Source organism: Aotus nancymaae, unplaced genomic scaffold (assembly GCF_030222135.1).
Source record: "Aotus nancymaae isolate 86718 unplaced genomic scaffold, 86718_ANA_hifiasm-v0.15.2.pri h1tg000059l, whole genome shotgun sequence".
Lineage (NCBI taxonomy): Eukaryota > Metazoa > Chordata > Mammalia > Primates > Aotidae > Aotus > Aotus nancymaae.
Genome location: NW_026988473.1, coordinates 76,725,939 through 76,744,793, shown reverse-complemented (window position 1 = coordinate 76,744,793; position 18,855 = coordinate 76,725,939). Strand labels below are relative to the sequence as shown.

At 46.3% G+C, this 18,855-nt stretch overlaps 1 protein-coding gene across 6 annotated transcripts in view; it reads left to right on the top strand.

Annotated features, from left to right (window-relative positions):
- Positions 1–18,855, top strand: part of SMCO4 (single-pass membrane protein with coiled-coil domains 4) — a 136,758-nt gene that overhangs the window by 41,992 nt on the left and 75,911 nt on the right. For all 6 annotated transcript variants that reach the window (XM_064365400.1, XM_064365401.1, XM_064365404.1 and 3 more), the window contains exon 2: positions 817–890. In XM_064365400.1, the coding sequence (XP_064221470.1) occupies positions 817–890 (74 nt within the window). The remainder of the gene's footprint in view (positions 1–816; positions 891–18,855) is intronic.

Here is an 18,855-nt window from a genome sequence, read left to right as displayed (position 1 = left end):
AAACAAAAACCACAGTAAACCAAGATTTATCTTTGAGTGACTGTACATATTTTAATAATGATAGGCATTGTACCATTACTCAGTTATGTCTGGCTTATTATAGACAACTTTTCAGAGTCTCCCACCTTTTTATTTTCAGTGAAACTCTTATTATTTTGCTTTATGGGTAATACCCATATTAAAAGCCCCCTTCCGCCAGTATCTGGGCTTCCATCTTAACATTTAATGAGTTAATTTGTTGGCTGTCCTTTGTGGCTCTTACACATCTCTCTTCCTTTCCTCTCTGATAGTATGGGACAGTAGTTCAGATGCCTGGGTCACTTTCTCATCATCTTTTATTTTTCTCAAGGCTTTGGTTCAAAAGCCTTTGTTCCTTCACCTTCTACTTTCATTTCTTTTTCTAGTTCCAAACCTGTATCCCTCATTAAAATCAGTCATTTTTGATTGCAGGGAACAGACATGCTCTCATGGCAGCTTCAGTTAGCAGAGAGTTTGCTGTAGGAATCCCAGGAATACAGGGAGCAAAGCTTGACTGCCTGTTTGGGACAGGACTGGGAAGGCCCCTCTAACTCAGGGGCTATGTGGTCCTGCCCATCCGACACATGCATGTGTGTGCCAGGGTATCTGTGTATCTGTCTGCCCCTCTGGAGCAGGGTGGTGACAAGCGTCCATCCCTAAGCCAGTTGTGAGAGGGGAACCATGTGACTCTCTCTCAGCATGGGCTGAGGGGCCGGGGGGTTGGGGGGCTCAAAAAAGAAGTCTGTGGAGGGGTTCCCCCCATCACCTATTATACCCTTTCTTCTAATTTCTCAACAGGAATAACTCAAGTCACCTGTACTGGAAATCAGTTTGCTGAAATTCAAGCAACGATTCTTGAAGTTGAAGAAAAGGTAAAAATGCTCTTACAAGGGAAACTCATGTCTGAGGAGAGGTCACCATCCCTGTCATTCCTCCTATATGCCCAGTTTTGTGTGTAATATTTTACCCCTTCTCTCTGCCTGGCCAAGTTCCTCCTCATCCCTCAAGTTCTTTATCAAATGCCACCTGTCTCCTTTGCGGAGCATCTCCTCCGGGCTGGTGGTGATTTCTCCTGCTGTTGAACACCCTTGCACTTTCTCCTTCCTGTGACGTTTATGTTCTCGTTTGCCCTTCCTCTGATGGCCTCACCCTTCCTCTCTCCTGGCCGGTTGGGTAGAGGTTCATGATACCACCCCCCATCATGGTACTTACTTCCACACTTTATTCTCGTGGCCTGTTGTGTTTTCCCCAGTAAGCTCCTCAAGGGCACATCTGAATTGTGCCTGGGTCATGGTCGGTTCTCCATAAACATTTGTCTAATGACTCATGAAGGAGACTCACCACGAGAGCCCTGCTCCTGTGTGGACCCACATCTTATCCCCAGCATGACTCCCTTACTGGGTCTGTACTAGAAAGCATTTTAAATACATTCTCATCTTTGAGCATTGATCCGAGATTCCTGATCTTCGCTACTTGTCTTTTGGCTATTGGTGAAAAGCTAATAGCAAAACTTTTGTATCTCTTTTTTTTTGCCCATGTTAAGAGCTGGAATCCAGAAGTGGGGAGGGAGGTGACAGGCTGAGCTGGACGCCAGTGGTCACCAGAGCAGGGCTCCCCACCCGCTTCCGCCCCCTTGTGGAGGGTGTGAGTGGGGGTTGTGGCCCCTCCTATCTGCTGCTGGTGGATTACCTTCTCCATCTGTGTCAAGCTCTCAACTGCTTCACTCAGTGACCTTATGTCCTAACCCACCTCCCTGCCCCCAACCTTTGTCCTTTAAATGAACAATCAGCAGGTTCCTTTTCTCAAACGGTTTACTGTACCTGCTGAAGTTCCCAGAGGAGTTTCTTATTAATTTTATCAGTTTATACATCACAGCCAGAGGGACAAAGCATAGACTGTGGGTGATCCTGGAGACGCACATTTTCAGAGATTGTTTTGCATATTCATTTGCACATTGTTGTCTTGGTTGGATGTGTGATTTGGGCTTCAGTGTGAGGCTTTTAATATGTATATCTTGTTATCAATAAAAAAATTATCCAAGTGGTTGAATCCTGTGAGACTTGGCAAGTGTGTGCAAATCAAGTACACCTGACAAAATAAAGAATCAATTGACAGCTCTCAAAAAAAAATCAGTTTAGTTGGTCGCCGCCATCTTGGAAGACTTGACTCACCCTTTCTGCCTAACAGTAACCAGCAGTCGTCTCACACTGGTAGAGTGATTTCTCTTTTGCAAGCTGCTTTGATACACATCAGCAGATTTTCTTCTCCTGCTAGTCCTGGGAAGCAGGCAGAGGCAAGTGGTAACTTCGCATTTCAAAGTCGGGAAATAAGCTCAGAAGTTGAATGTCTTGCGTAAGGTCAGGAGCTGATGTGAATGGGGTTCAGTTTTTCCCACCCCATCCCAGCTTGGTCCTTCCCTTTGGAAGCCATGGCAAACTACCAGACTCACAAAACAGCCTCTTCCCTCTCCTCCCCACCCTCGGTGTTCCTTTGAAGGAGGGGAGTCTTGATCTGTCGAGAGTCTGACCCTGGTGCTGTCTCGACCCCCAGCCAGGCAACTTTCTGGAAAAAGCAGATACATTCCTCTTGAGACCTTCCAGTCAGTCTTGAAAGTTTTGTTTTTGTTAAGGCTAATTTATATACAAGAAATTTAATTAGTTTATATGAATGCTGCATTGTCTTACTCTGAGTAAACTGGAAGACACTAATGGGTTTGATCAGCTTAATTCAGCTGTATTTGATGATGTTCTTTCCCTTCCTTCTCTTTTAAATAATTGCAAATGGTTTCTATCAATCAAGGAAGTGGAGCACAGTGCTTTATTGCCATGTGGAATTGTTTAGTTAAATGTGTTTTTTGTTTTTTGTTTTTTGAGACGGAGTTTCGCTCTTGTTACCCAGGCTGGAGTGCAATGGCACGATCTCGGCTCACCGCAACCTCCGCCTCCTGGGTTCAAGCAATTCTCCTGCCTCAGCCTCCCGAGTAGCTGGGACTACAGGCATGCACCACCATGCCCAGCTAATTTTTTGTATTTTTAGTAGAGACGGGGTTTCACCATGTTGACCAGGATGGTCTCGATCTCTTGAACTCGTGATCCACCCGCCTCGGCCTCCCAAAGTGCTGGGATTACAGGCGTGAGCCACCGCGCCCGGCTAAATGTGGTTTTTAAAAAATGGCTCAACTTTTAATGAAAGAGCGGATTGTCAAGTGACATTTTGATTTGTCCTTTGATGGGGAAATAGGAAAATAGAACCATCATAGTAAAAAACCATCTTCTATTCTAGAAGGGGGGCTGTTAACTTAAGAGCAGGATATGATTTCAGTGAATTGTTGTTTTCCTGAAACAGGCCATCCTGTGTGGTCTTTTTCCATTGAGAAACCTTCCTCTGATACTCCCTTGATTAACATTTTCCTATGGGAAACTCTAACCTGGAATCCCCCAAACAGGTTGATCCTCCCCATAGTGTAAGCACTGGGGCTTAAGACCAGATGCCAACAACCTTTTGCTGGGAATCTGAAACATCAGTATCGAGAAGTCTGCAAGCCTATTGTGATGCTTTTAATTGAAGGAAACATCAGGCTGCACATTTTACTTCCAGCTGTGGCATGACGCAAGCACTATTTTACTGTTAAGCTTATTGTTTTCTTAACCCCAAAGCTGGATCTACATTAGTGAGGATCCTTATAGAGGCTACCCACAGGTGTCCTGGCCCAGTGTGGTCCCAGGTGCTCCTCAGTGGTTGTGCCCACCTTGAACTGGCACAGTGGCAGGACCTCTGAGCACCATGAGAGGATGGGCAGGGGTCACCTCTGAGGCTGGCCCCAGTACTCCTCTGTGTTCTATAGCATTCTTACACCCTTTGTAGCAGTTAGCAAACTTGGTATCTCGTGGGTACCTCAAGCTTACTGTGTCCAGATTTTAACTCTTGGTCTGCTTCTACCATAGTCCCTCTCTAGGTCTCCTCCCTTCCCCCATCTTATTAAGGTGTGTAGTTGTTAACTCACTTTGTCAAGCCAGAAACTGGGAAGTCATCTGTTAATATTCACCTTTCTCTTCCTCCAAAGCACCAAGTCTTAATGATACCTCTCCTTAAGTAGATCTTGAGTTCATCCATGGCCCTCCCACGTCCACCCTCAAGTCCAAGCCAACGTTATCTTTTGCCAAGGTGACTGACTGCCAAAGCCTTTAACGGGCTACCCTGACTGCTTCCCCTTTTCTTCTGTTCCTCGCATCACTTTGGACCCACAGCAATCTTTAGACATTCTTGTCAAACATTTGTCTCCCTTGCTTGAAACCTGTTGGTGACCTCATCCTGCACTCGATGAAATACATAAGCCCAGTGCAGCCCATGGAGAGGACTGCACTGACTGGGCCCTAGGCCTGGCTACAGAGGCACAGCATTGCTGGCACCATGACCATGTTGTAGTTTGTGAGACACTCTCCCCTTCACTCTTGACTTCCCTGGAAGATTACAGTGACTTCAATTTTCCAAACGCAATAAAATAACTCAGGCTCTCAAAGGTGTACTTAGAATGAATACTGTGTTATGGGAAATGGAACAAGGAGTGATTTGTTCCTCCAAACACCAGAATAACACCTCCTAGAACACAGACGTGGACTACTATTTCATTTGGAAGCTTAATATGTTAATAGCCAATATGTAATCAACTGAAATTGCAATGCCCCTTGGTACTCCCCAAGCAACCTCCCCACCCCCCACACACATTTTAGACATAAAAATGTGCAACAGCATTTTAGCTCAGGAAACCTGGTTCTAGGTTGGTACAAGGAAAGACTGACATTCTATTATACAAGGGAGAAAAAACAAAGCTAAATATTAGCATGCAGATTTCCGTTTTAAATATGTTTCTCCTATCTTGAAGCCTATTTCTTTTCCTTAGCCTTGAGCTTGACTCCTCTCTGTGTGTGTTTGCGCGTGTGTGCGTACATGTCGCCATGCACACACCTGAAAAGCACATACCTGAATTTCATCTTAGGCATGATACTCTCCATTCTGAGGCCTTCCCCAAGGTACTTATTGGAAATACTGAAATTCCAGCCGGATGTTTGGTGCACTGTGGCCTAAAATTAAGACAGCTTTTCTATGATATTGAAGTTGAAGTGTTTTAAATACTTGGTTGGTGGGTCCTCGATGAGTTACAGCAAAGATTGTGATGGGAATGCCAGCAAAGGTGATTTTATAGTGTGATGAGTATTGTGATAGGGTTTATTACCTAGTGTCATGGGAGTATAGAGAGATGGCCCCTCACTCACCTTCGGGAATGGAAAGTCATGTGACCCTTGAGATGGGTCTTAAAAGAGACCCCAAGTACCAAATGCTTGTTACTTTTTTTTGCTAAGCAGAAGGAATGCTTGGGAGAAAAGGGGTGCAAAGGGCATTTCAGACAGCTGCATGGATAAAAGCCTGGGAGGTCAGCAAGGGTGTGGCATGCCAGAGAACCCTGAGGAGGGTCGCTGCTGCAGTGGAGGGCATGGTGGGTGGGAGTTGAGAGCTAAAAGGTGGGCAGGAGCCACATTGCGCAGGTCCTTCCTTGGGGACCAGGTTAAGCAAGGGATTTGGATCTTACTCTAAAGGCAGTAGAATCCCACTGTGGAATTTTATACTGGGAAGTTACTGGATTGGGTTTGTCTTTTAGAATAGGGATTCTGTAGGCATGGACTGTACTCCTAAGACTTCTACTGAAAGTCAGTGATCTGATTCAGATATGAAAGTCCTTTTGTTATTTCTTTTTTATTTATATATTTTTTTATCGCATTTTAGGTTTTGGGGTACATGTGAAGAACATGCAAGATTGTTGCATAGGTACACACATGGCCGTGTGATTTGCTGCCTTCCTCCCCTTCACCTATATCTGGCATTTCTCCCCATGCTATCTCTCCCCAACTCCCCACCCCCTGCTGTCCCTCCCCTATTTCCCCCCAACAGACCCTGGTGTGTGATGCTCCCCTCCCTGTGTCCATGTGTTCTCATTGTTCAACACCCACCTATGAGTGAGAACATGCGGTGTTTGATTTTCTGTTCTTGTGTCAGTTTGCTGAGAATGATGGTTTCCAGGTTCATCCATGTCCCTACAAAGGACACGAGCTCATCGTTTTTGATGGCTGCATAATATTCCATGGTATATATGTGCCACATTTTCCCTGTCCAGTCTATCATCGATGGGCATTTGGGTTGGTTCCAGGTCTTTGCTATTGTAAACAGTGCTGCAGTGAACATTCGCGTGCATGTGTCCTTATAGTAGAACGATTTATAATCCTTTGGATATATACCCAGTAATGGGATATCTGGGTCAAATGGAATTTCTATTTCTAGGTCCTTGAGAAATCACCACACTGTCTTCCACAATGGTTGAACTAATTTACACTTCCAACAGTGTAAAAGTGTTCCTACTTCTCCACATCCTCTCCAGCATCTGTTGTCTACAGATTTTTTAATGATCGCCATTCTAACTGGCATGAGATCGTATCTTAATGTACTTTTGATTTGCATTTCTCTAATGACCAGTGATGATGAGCATTTTTTCATATGTTTGTTGGCCTCATATATATTTTCTTTTGTAAAGTATCTTTTCATATCCTATGTCCACTTTTGAATGGGCTTGTTTGTTTTTTTCTTGTAAATCTGTTTTCGTTCTTTGTAGATTCTGGATATCAGCCCTTTGTCAGATGGATAGATTGCAAAAATTTTTTCCCATTCTGTTGGTTGCTGATTCACTCTAATGACTGTTTCTTTTGCTGTGCAGGAGCTGTGGAGTTTGATTAGGTCTCATTTGTCTATTTTGGCTTTTGTTGCCAATGCTTTTGGTGTTTTGGTCATAAAGTCCTTGCCTACGCCTATGTCCTTAATGGTTTTGCCTAGGTTTTCTTCTAGGGTTTTTATGGTGTTAGGTCTTATGTTTAAGTCTTTAATCCATCTGGAGTTAATTTTAGTGTAAGGTGTCAGGAAGGGGTCCAGTTTCTGCTTTCTGCACATGGCTAGCCAGTTTTCCCAGCACCATTTATTAAACAGGGAATCCTTTCCTCATTGCTTGTTTTTGTCAGGTTTGTCAAAGATCGGATGGTTGTAGATGTGTGGTGTTGCCTCCGAGGCCTCTGTTCTGTTCCATTGGTCTATATCTCTGTTTTGGTACCAGTACCATGCTGTTTTGATTACTGTAGCCTTGTAGTATAGTTTGGAGTCCAGTAGTTTGATGCCTCCAGCTTTGTTCTTTTTGCCTAGAATTGACTTGGCTATGCAGGCTCTCTTTTGGTTCCATATGAAGTTTAAGGTGGTTTTTTCCAGTTCTGTGAAGAAGGTCATTGGTAGCTTGATGGAGATAGCGTTGAATCTGTAGATTACTTTGGGCAGTATGATCATTTTCACGATATTGATTCTTCCTAACCATGAACATGGAATGTATCTCCATCTGTTTGTGTCCTCTCTTATTTCGTTGAGCAGTGGTTTGTAGCTCTCCTTGAAGAGGTCCTTTATATCCTTTGTTAATTGTATTCCCAGGTATTTTATTCTCTTTGTAGCAATTGTGAATGGCAGTTTCTTCTTGATTTGGCTCTCTTTAAGTCTGTTATTGGTGTATAGGAATGCTTGTGATTTTTGCACATTGATTTTGTATCCTGAGACTTTGCTGAAGTTGCTTATCAGGTTCAGGAGATTTTGGGCTGAGATGATGGGGTCCTCTAGATATACAATCATGTCATCTGCAAATAGAGACAATTTGACTTCCTCCTTTCCTATTTGAATACCCTTTATTTCTTTTTCTTGCCTGCCTGATTGCTCTGGCAGTCCTTTTGTTATTTCTAATGGGTGTGAGACTTAAAATTCCACAGACTTGCACATTTTAGATATAACTATAGGCTGGATGTTGTCAAGTGATTGACATGTGATTGGTGTTAAGTTAGTGCCCTGCTGGAGTTTCTGGACAGTTGTACTCCCCTGTGTAGCCATGCTCAGCAGTGGTGCGTTCCAAGTGCCTCCTGAGCGTGGACGTAGGCAGTTGGATTCCTGCTAGTTTTGGAAATGGCACTCTGACAGTGCAGCATCAGTGAGGTCCTGAATTTGTGACAGCAACTAAAGTTCTGGGAATCTAGAAGTATAATTACACTGTTAACTTGGCTTTCTCAGTATTTGGTTAACATGATTTGGTTGGTTGTTAACCCTGAACTATGAAGTGATGCCTATTTATGCCAGGAATGTGTTTGGCTTCAAAGTTTACGATAACTAGACTTTAAAACAGGTATGAGGTTTAGATGTGTCATCTGTATCCCTTTGCAAAAGATGTCTCTGTCTCCCACGTTTGCTTCTCTGGTGATTCTTCAGTGTTATTACCACGTTATTTTTTGCTGCTAAGGGGGAAATGTGTGGGATGAGCAAGGGTAGCATGCTTTGCCCTGCCTCCATGGGCAGTGAGTGTTTGCATTACTTAAGGCTCGAGAAGGCAGCAAGATGAAGGCAGAGAAACGCTGGAGGAGGCTATCACAGAATTCCACATCAACAAAGATGAGGGCTGTGGGGAAAGGAGAGAGGGGTATGTTTGAGGGATGTTTAGGATAATTGAGAACAGTGTGATGTAGGGAATTACAGGGTGGTGTCTAGCAGATCCCCAACTTCTGGCTTGGGCATCCTTGGCGAGAGGAACAGTCTTGTATCATCCAGCAAGCACGTAAAGCAGGCCACGATGAGGAGGCCTGGAAGTGGACATGAGTGCCGCTTGTTCTCCCACTGTGTGCGGACAGAGCATCTGCGCATGATGCCACGGCAGAGGTCAGGGTTGGATTCAGCACAGAGGCTTTGAAAGCCAGCTCCTGTCTGTACCCTGTTTTGTTGACAGCGGGGAACCCACGAAAACATTCTAGTTAGAGAACTAAGATCAGACATGTGTTTCTGTGAAATCATTCCCTGGAGACTGAGGAATCAGGAGGCTGGAGGCAGGGAGGCATCTGGGTGGAGTTGCTGAGGACTCAGCGGTGGCAGGGAGAACACACAGGCGTGGGTGTGCGTGCGGTGTCTGTGCAGCCTCTGTTTTATTCGGTGATGGGATACAGATTCTAGAGTCAGCACAGAGGAGAATGAGCAGCCCTTAGGAAGCTTTTAACTAGGAGCCGGCGGGGGCAGCAAGAGGAAGGTGGAGTGGAAGGTGACTGGGAGAGCTTTCCTCTGTTCCCGCGCCCAGGCGTGTCTTAGTTAACAGTGGCCCCATGGTGGTCTGAGTGACCTAAGGCTGGAGCTGGTCTGACCCTTGTTGACCTGGAGGCTTCTGTGCAGTCTGCAGTTGGGCCATTGGCAAGATCAATAAACCTTGTCTTCAGTGCCCAAAAGCCTTCTCGTTCTGTGTCATTTACCCAAACCAATCTCATTGGCTGGTAAATCAACTTAAAGTTCAGCAAAAAGGAGGACATTTAAATTAAAGATCAAATATTTATCACTTTGTTAGTGACAGTGCAACTTCAACAGCTCAAGTTCATTTTCTGATGGGGTCATTCCCTTTCTCCTACACTAAAATAGACTCTTAAGAGATCTGGAGAACATTGACACACTGCTGTGTAAATATTTGATAGCGGCTTAGCTTACTGCCTGTCTTTTGCAAAATATTTGAATTTTTTTCAGGCATCAGAGGTCTGCAGGGAAGCACATACGGTAAGCATTGAGACTAGCATGGTGCGTTCGCAGAGTCCCTTTTGAACTGGCTGTCTCAGCTCCTCGGCTCTTCCCCTTGCTTGCTACATACATCAGCCCCCTCTGCTCTGGTCGCCCTGGCCCCTTGCTACTCCTTAAAACTTTCAGGATGCTCCCGCCTTGTGGACCTTGCCCTCCATGCCCTTCCCTGGCACCCTCTTCTTCGAGGTCTCCTTGGGGCTTCCTCCAGCCTTTCCTGTGGGCCTCTGCTCTCTAATCAGTGGGGCAGTCCCTTGTAACACTCTCCGTATTGCAGCACGTCCCCTACCTGGTCACCATATACTGCTTTTGTCTTTCTTCATAGTAGTTTGTTCCTTGACATATTACACATTTATTTGTTTATTGTTGATCTCTCTCAATTGGAATGTGAGTTCCGTGAGACCAGGAACTTTGTTTTCATTATTCTATCCTGCCACCAGGTACTTAGCACATTGAGGCTGCCTTGTATCTGGTGAATCAGTAAATGATCATAGGGACCAGTGAGTCAACCCGTTTGTACATTTACAACAGTTATTCAGCCTGTGGCATGGGGTAGGTGCTCAGGAAGTGTTTGAATGAGTGAAGTGGTGAGTGAGTGAATGTATCTGTGCGTGGTAAGCCAGTTGCCAACACTGGTGCTCAGCAACTGTTAGCTGGATAGATGAATTGATGCTGGAGCTTACTTGCCTGTCTTTGGGGCGAGGCCCTAGCTTCTTTATTGGGGGAAGGTTGGATGCACAACCTTTGGCGTGGGCTCTCGTTGTTCCTGTTTGATAAATTCAGTTAGTCCCTTGGTCTTTCCGTTTGTCTGCCATCAGCCAGGCTCTGTAATTAACTTACTGTAATTTAGCTCAGAGATGAATTTTTCATTTTAAAGATATTATAAACAGCTGGCGCTTGTGGCATCTTGGTTGTTGATGAAGTGAGTGCCTAAAAGAACTTGAGGGCTGTGTTAGGTGTCTAGGAGAGAGGGGGCTGTTAGCCCATGCCTGGTCACAAAAACATGGGGACAGGCTGGCAAGTTGTGGCAAAGTTGTGTTTCTCTAGTTCCAGTGCACCAGTGTGCCAGCATGGTGGCCGAGCTACAGGGTCAGTGTGGTCATCTTCCTCGAGGGTCACATTTAACCCAAATATTTGGGAGAAATAACATTTAAAATTTTTACAGTAAAAACTGATATTTGTTAGAGGAGAATTCGGTATCGCTTTGTAGTTAAGAGCAGGCTGTGGAACCAGACTGCCTAGGTTTGACTCTGTCTCACCACTTACTTGCCTGGTGGTCTTGAGCAAGTTACTTAATCTCAAAACTCATTTCTCACTTCTAAGGTGGGAGCCTGTGATGCAGCAGAGCCGACAGCATGGGGATGTCAGGGATCAGTGAGAGCCACAGAAGGCTTTATCACTGTGTGTGCACATCGTAAGTAAACAACCAGGCGGATGTTACATGTGATCAGTGGACGTTTTAAGGTAACAGAGGAGCCAAATGAAATTTTATTCTTTCCCTGGCCGTGCCCTAGACATGGCCTCCAGAGGTGGGCATTCATTTCCTTCCGCATATTTCAGATGGACAAGTTAGGAGAAGCACTGCCTTAACAAAACCCAGTGCACACTGCTGGCTGGCTTGCGTGCTTTCTCAGGAATTCTTCCCCAGCCTTGCCTTAGAGTTGAGCCGCCATAAAGGAAGTGATGAATTAGCCATGCTTACTTTTAGTACCTGCTGTTTTAGAGTACCTAACTGAATAGCAAATGAAGTTGAGGGAACCTACAGGTTTGAATAAAGAATTGCCATTTAAGGATGATGGTATTAGAGGAGCTTGTAACTTCTCTGAGCATTTTCACACACGTTGCTTCCATTTCATTCTTACAGCCACCTATTCATCAAGGTGGAGAAGACTGTCAGAATGGAAAGAGACTTCGGTAGCTCTTGGGTCCATCTCTTTGATCTGATTTCTGAAGTCCCTTCTTCAGCATCCCATTCATCTTTCAGACTCTGCTTGGTTTCTCTAGGAGATAGAGAGCTCCCCACCCCAAAGGCAATTCAGTCTCGCTCCCTGTAACTTCTACGCATAAGTTCAGGCTCTGTCTTTTAGAGCCACAGCTAAATCTAGCACTTCTTCAATCTGCAATTTATGCCCTTTGAATATATAGACCCCTGGAGCTAGTGTTTCCACAGCCTCACCTGGGCCATTTAACCATTGGGACTTAACCGTCAAATACATGAAGTCTATGAGAGACTTCACTGGTAGGTCAGCCTAGTCCAGTGTATTTCAACTGCCGGTCTCAACTCCTTGCCTGATTGTGAAATCTGTTTTGTGAATCGCGACCAGCATTTTTTAAATGAGATGAAATATCAGAGTGTATAAACATACATTTTTCTAAAACTCTGATTTCAGTTGTGTCGCGTGTGCTGCTGTTATATTCTTTCTGCACAGCATAAGCATTTCAAAAGCCATTGTTTTGGATCCTCTTCGAGGAATTTCAAGTAATTTCTTTTTTATTTAGTTGTCATTTTTGTCCTTTCAATGGTTGAATTTACTTCAGGTCAACCAGTTAAAGACAAAGTTGCTGTGTTTTGGGTTGCTGATGGCTATTAATTCAACTCTGATCCCAGGGTTCAGGGTTAAATAACAAGTTCTGTTCAAAAACTCTGCTTCCTCCTTGTTCCTGACCACCTTCCGTGAGAGGAGCTGGCTCTGAGGACCTGGAGGATTTCCGGCAGTCTTAGGGCCTGTCCTTAAAAGGCAGCCTTTCCTCAAGGCAGGAGGAGCCTCCTTTGCTGCTGGCTCTTGGAAGGAGCTTATGAGGACCAGCCTGCATTTACATGGGCTGCTTTGGTCTCTAGATGGCCCCGAGCCTGAAAGTACTCTCAGAGACAGGAGAGGCACCTTGTCACAACTTGGCCTGAGGGGTGTGACAACACCTCCCACTGGAAAGGGAGGGATGTGGTTTTGTTGAAAGAGCAGAGTTGAGAGTCCAGCATTGCTGTCTGGTCCTGAACTCTGCACTGGGGATGGAAGGGGAGAAGGGTGTCGGGGGACAGGCGAGGGACAGGTGTGGAGAGAGGGGGCTCCTTGGACACAGGACTTAAGCTCTTTGAACAGGGGTCGGATTTCAGGTGCAGTGCCTATGCCAGACACTTTTCTTTTGTAATCTCATGTCATCCTTACGTCGTCCTTCTCTTACTTTGTTGTACCGGCCTGATAAAACCCCACCCCTGGTTAAATTGAACCCTCTACTTTTTCTGTGCCTACACCTGGGTGGTTGGTGCCATCCTGACTTGCCTGCTTCAAGCTGTGTGGCCCCCACTGCAGTGGGCCCCGAGCCACTGGCGTGCGCGTGCCACTCCTCCCATTCATTCATTGCCTCCTGGACAGCTGTTTGTGGCTTCTCTCTCTCGAGACTTCCAACATCTCCCTCCTCTCCGTGCCTCCTTAGTGGTTGCTCTTCTTCCAGGAATTATTTTTCATACATAATTACTTTGTCGTTATTCCTTATGATGATGATGATGATGACAGCCAATACTTATGCCTAACATGTACCAGTGACTGTTCTTGTGTATCAGTTTGCTAGGTCCACTTGTTAGCCCCAGTGAGAAATCTGAGGCACAGAAAGATTAAGTGACCTGCCTGAGGTCGCAGGTCCTATAAGTGGCAGAACTAGGATTTCAGCCCAGCACTGCCCCGGAGCCCTCCCTGTGCTCTTGTTTACTGCAGTCTGGAGAAGAGTTGTCCTCACCACCTCCCATCTGCCTGCTCCCACCCTCCCTCAGACTTACTCCAATCTTGCCTCTGACCCCTCTCCACCAAAACTGCTCTGCAAGTCATGGAGGACCCGCGTGTGGCCAAACCAAATGGCCAGCTCCCCGTTCCTCAGGACGCCTTCTTCATTTGCCTTCCAAGCCACCGTCTCCTTCTGGTTTTCTTCTTGACTCCCTTTTCAGTCTTTTGCTGCTTCCTCTTCAACTCCCCGAAGTTGGATTGCTCCAGGGCTCAGTCCTCTGCTCTGCGCACACTCAGCCTCCTGGCTTTAAGCGTCCACAGCTCCCAAGGTCCTGTCTCCAGCTCATTCTCCCTGCACTGCAGGCCCTCGCCTCCAGCTGCCTTTTGGTGTCTCCACTCGGGATGGCTCATAGGTTGTCAGACTCCAGCTCTCCCCACCCACCATACATCCCCCTTACAACTTCCCACCTCCCTCAATGGCAACGCCATTCTTCCAGTCGCTCAGGCCAGAGAGCCTTCGGTCCTTTTTCTTTTTTTCACACTCCATTTCCAATCTCGGTAAATTGTGTGGCTGTGCCTTCAAAGTGTACTTGGTATGAGACCACTTTGCACCGCATTTGCCCCTATCCTGGGCCATCAGGTTTCACCTGAATAATTCATTACCATCTTCACTGATTTCCCTGTGCGGCCCTTTCATAGCTTCAGTCAGTTGTCCACACAGAGTTCTTTTAAAATGTAAGCAGCACCCTCCCGTGGCCCATCTCACCCTCTGCTCTCCTCCTCTGACCCCTCAGCACTCCCTTTGCTTTCTCCGGACTTGCCGGTCCCTGTGTGCTTCTCAGGCGTGCAAGGATGTCCTGCCTGAGGGCCTGAGCCCGGGTCCTGCCCTGCCTGGAAGATCTTCCCAGGAATCTGCACAGGTCCCTTCATCTGGTCCACTGTGACTTTCTCATGAAGCCTTCCCTGATCAGTTACTCTAAATTTGCAGCCTCTGTGCCTCCAGCAGCACATAGCATCCTCTGACACATGCTCTATCCATCTGTTAGTTGTCTGTCTCTCCACATTCCCCGTGAATGAAGACCGCTTCATTACCTGAAGGCAACATTTTTGCCTGTTTTGTTCATAGCTGCATCCTTAACATTGTCCCCTGACATAGAGGGGATGCTTAAAAAATATTTGAATGATAGATACTTTTATCTTTGTTTGACAATAGAGTAATTGAGGGTCTTAAGAGGTTAAGTTACTTGCCCAGGATCACAGACCCTAGAATTGCCAAGATGGGACTGGTACCCTGACATGCACTTAGCTTACCTAATGTGCTGCTTTTCCTTGTTAAGTAAGGAGAGTAATACATAATACAGTTACTTTGAGGACGAAATGAATAATGCACAGAAAAGCACTTTGTAAATCCAAGTGTGCCCCCAAAAATGTGTCTTACCTAATTTATTGAGAACCCTAGCTTTTCATGTCTCTGTCATTCGGCAGCCCGCTCCAAAGTTCTTTTGTGTTCCTGGATTTTTATTTGGGAGTAGCTGATACTGCTGCCACTGCCACCAAATAACATTTTCTTCTTTTTTCTGCCCTCGGTGAGGAGTGTGTGTGTGTGTGTGTGTGTATCTTTTATCTGTCTGTAGCTGTGATCCCTTCTCCCCCCCCACACACACTGGCCTTCAGGTTGAGAGCTTTCCTGACCCCTGTGGCCTGTCGGTAGCAGGGAGCAGTGGAGCTGGCACCTGTGTGGCTGTCACTGTTGATGTATATGTTCCAGGGGAAGACACTTACGCTATCAGCAGGTGCTTCTCGGGTGTCAGGAGTCCTATCTTGCACAATCCTCCTGGCAGCCTGCCTGCCCCCTGCCCCCACTCTGCAGCAGACCGGAGTGAAGTGATCACAGACCCATTATGACTAAATACTAGGGACATAAAATGAAGCAAGCACACTTGATGAACCGCAGAGCTGCTGCTCTCAAGTGCAGAATTTATGTCTCCCTGAATCCAGGGCAGCGTCCCTGGGCTTATGGCATAAAGCATAGAGCAGTTTGGCCCTTCTAATGCTTCGTGTTGTAACAACGACACAGCTACAGGAAGGGATGGTGGAGCTTTCCCCATATATACCCTTCTTGTTTGTCAATTTGTCTTCCTGATTTTGAAGTGGGAGAAGCATGCAGCCACTTAGAGAGCACCTGAAGCTGTTTTTTTTTTTTTTTTTCTGAAGACAGGAGAGCTTTGACACTTCAGAAAAGGAGAACAGCACTGAGAATAGGCTAGTGGTTGGCTGTCTGGGCCTAGTTACTGTTCTCGCATGGGTTGTACTGTGGGATGTAATTGACACGTGCAGGGACTTAGCATGGACTCCAGGTCTGGTCATGCTGTTCTCAGCAGGCACCCCTTCAACAGCCTGTGACACCCTTGGCTGTCTCCGTGCTGTTGGCCCTGGGCAGCGTAGGGGTGGGTGGAGAGAGTTGCACTTTTCCTGGGGGCCTTCAGAGCAGCCTGGCCCACACTGAGAACTCAAGCAGGATGTGATGCATCTTTTAACCTAGAACGACTGCCCAGCCAACCTGCAGCAGCACCTTCCAAGCATCAGGGCTAGCCTGATTGTAAGCAGCAGACTTTACTTGCTGCCAAATGAGACACACCCAGAGGGCCTGTGTTCCTCTCACACCCCTCCCTGTGTCCTCAGCTTCCAGAGCTGACAGCCAGGAACCAGGCATGGACTCTTGATCTGCATCCCATTGGTCCACATGCCTTGTAGGAAATAGCCTGGGCTCCCAGAAGCAACTGCCTGGAGTGGGAGGAACACAGTTTCTGAGCCAGACAGAGCTTGATTGGAATCCCAGCTGCACTATTGGCTTTCTGACCACCTGAGGCCTGCTCTAAGCCTCTGTTCCCTTTTCTGCAAAATGGGGATGAAGGCTGCTGTGAGGCTTGCATGTTGTGGAGGGCTTCAGTGCAGTCGCCTGACAGGTACTGAGCTTTCAGGAAGTGCTAGCCGCTGTTCTTATTTGTGGGTGGTTGGGAGGCACTGTGGGGTCACACAGAGAGGATAGGTGGGCTTTGAAATGAGGTCTAAGTTAAAATCCTCATTCAGTTGGTCATTAATTAAACATTTAATGAGTGCTCATTGCAGGTTTTATAGTGGAGTTGAGATTGTGCTTGTTCCCAGCAGTCCTTGATCTTGGGCAACAGTGTACTTTACTGAATCCCAGTTTCATCATTTAAATGGGGGTAAAAATACCAATCTTGTATGATTGTCGTGGGAATGAAATAAGTGTTTATAAATGGCAGCTAGCTAGTTTATTATTACGTAATTTTCTATTCTAACCCAATGGTTAGTTGCCTAAGATGAACTGTTTGTCTTAAAATATTCCATCTTTGATATTCAGTCCAGCAGATGTTTGTTGAGCACCTGTTACATAAAAGGCATCATGCCAGCCCAGGAGAATATTATTACCAGCAAGGCACATTTGCAGTCCCTGAGAAGTGGAGACGTCAGAGACCCCAGCCAGCTAGGCAGTAGCTGCCAGTCAGTGCTGCTGTCAAGGTATAAACTAAGTGCTGAGATGGCACCAACGAGGTGGCTGTTGCTTCTGCCTGGAGGAGGTGGCGAAGGCCACGTGTGCTGGTTATCCAGGGATGAGAGACTGCGCCTGTGGATGACGACGTAAGGAAAAGGGCACTCCAGCAGAGATGCTCCATCAGCAAAGGCAGGGAGGTGCGAGCCCACGGGGATGCTCGGATGTGGTGGCAGTAGTGGGTCATTTGGGTGTAGTGATGCTGGAAAGAGTGAATGGGGCTGGGCTGTGAAGGTTTAGGGAGTTCTCAGCATTGTGGGCTGAGCTTATGATGTGGAAAGCTAACAGGAGGGCAGGGTGAGCCCCTGACTGTATGGCGCAGGCTGTCCAGTAAAAGTATAATGCCAGCTATTCATGTAATTTAGAACTTTTCTAGTAGCCACATTAAAACAGAAAAAAGAAATTGATTTTAATAATAGATTTTATTTAACCCAGTATGTTCAGGATATTATTTCTACGTCATCAGCATGAATAACTTTGAATGAGATATTTGTCATTCTTTCTTGTATTTTATACCATAGCACAGCTGATTTTGGACCACAGCCACATTACAAGTGCTCAGTACGTGGCTGGTGGCGCTGCCTTGGGCCGCACAGGGGTAGCGGGTCTGGGGTGATGGGAGTTGAAGTGATCTTCGTTGTCCTGAACCTTCCCCTGAGAGCCTGAACCAGGCTCCTCCCATCAAACCTTTGAACAGACACACCCAACAGCTGATTGGTAACTCAGGGAAAAGAGAAAAAATGGGGATTTTGTCATCCATGGGTCATATGATGAAAACAGTAGAATTCCCTGGTGCTTCCCAGATTCACGTACATCTCCATGGGACAGACCTCCCTGAACAGCAGGTCACTGTGTACCATTGCTTGAGCCTCTGCTATGGCCTGTCATCCACTACATCTTCAGATAATACATTGTTTCTAATTTTTCGATAGCTCTACAAAACAGTTTCTTACCCATTTTACAGAGGAGGAGAGTTGGGACATGAGAGATTTAGTACCTTGTCCAAGGTGGTTTAACCAGATGGGGCAGAGCTGAGGCACAAACCCGATTTCAAACCTGTGTTCCTACCTTTCCCTACTAGGATCTAACACTGTGTACATTATAATCTCCAAATCAGAAAAAAGTACCTATAAGAAGTTAGCATGTTTGCATACATGCATATCTTTATACACAGAAGTAGGAAAAGATGGGAAAGTTATAATCACAGAAACAAATCACAAACACTTCTGTGCTGAAGAATGTGTCCCGCTTTCCTCCTCTCTGCTTCTGGTCTCCTGCCCACACATGCTGGAGACCATTTGGAATGTTCCCATGCTGACCGGTTGCCGTGGGTGTGTGCTGGTGGGGGGTAGGGGCGTAGGAGTTTCATTAGAATCATTAGAACTCAGGCATTTGTGAAGTTTCCGTTTCCCTGGCTAGGGAAGCTAGAGGCCGTGGGGCAGTGGCATTTGAGAAGCTGGAGGCTGCAGCTTCCATCCTGCCTGAGTTCCTTGCAAGGTAGAAGCCAGGCTGAGCGTGTGAGCTTCATTTATTTCTCTCTGCAAGGGGCTGCTGAACCGTGATGGGGGCACAAAGTGGATGAGGGATGGGAAGATAAGTGGGGTGTACCCAGGAAGGTGGAGACTGTCCAGGCTTCAGAGTCACAGATGTGGGTTTGACCTATGACTCTGCCAGTCCTTTCTTTTGTGTCAGTGGCAGGATTCCTCATTGTCAAACTGGAGCAGTCATTTTAGGCAGAGCTCTTTCCAGTAGAAGAGACAGAGACACCCTGGAGCCAGCTGAAGTTGAAAGAGGTGTTCATCTTAGACAGAGACACGTCAGCGTACCCTGAGGACAGGAGCCTGTGTAGAGCTGGGCCTCACAGGGGACTGGACTAGA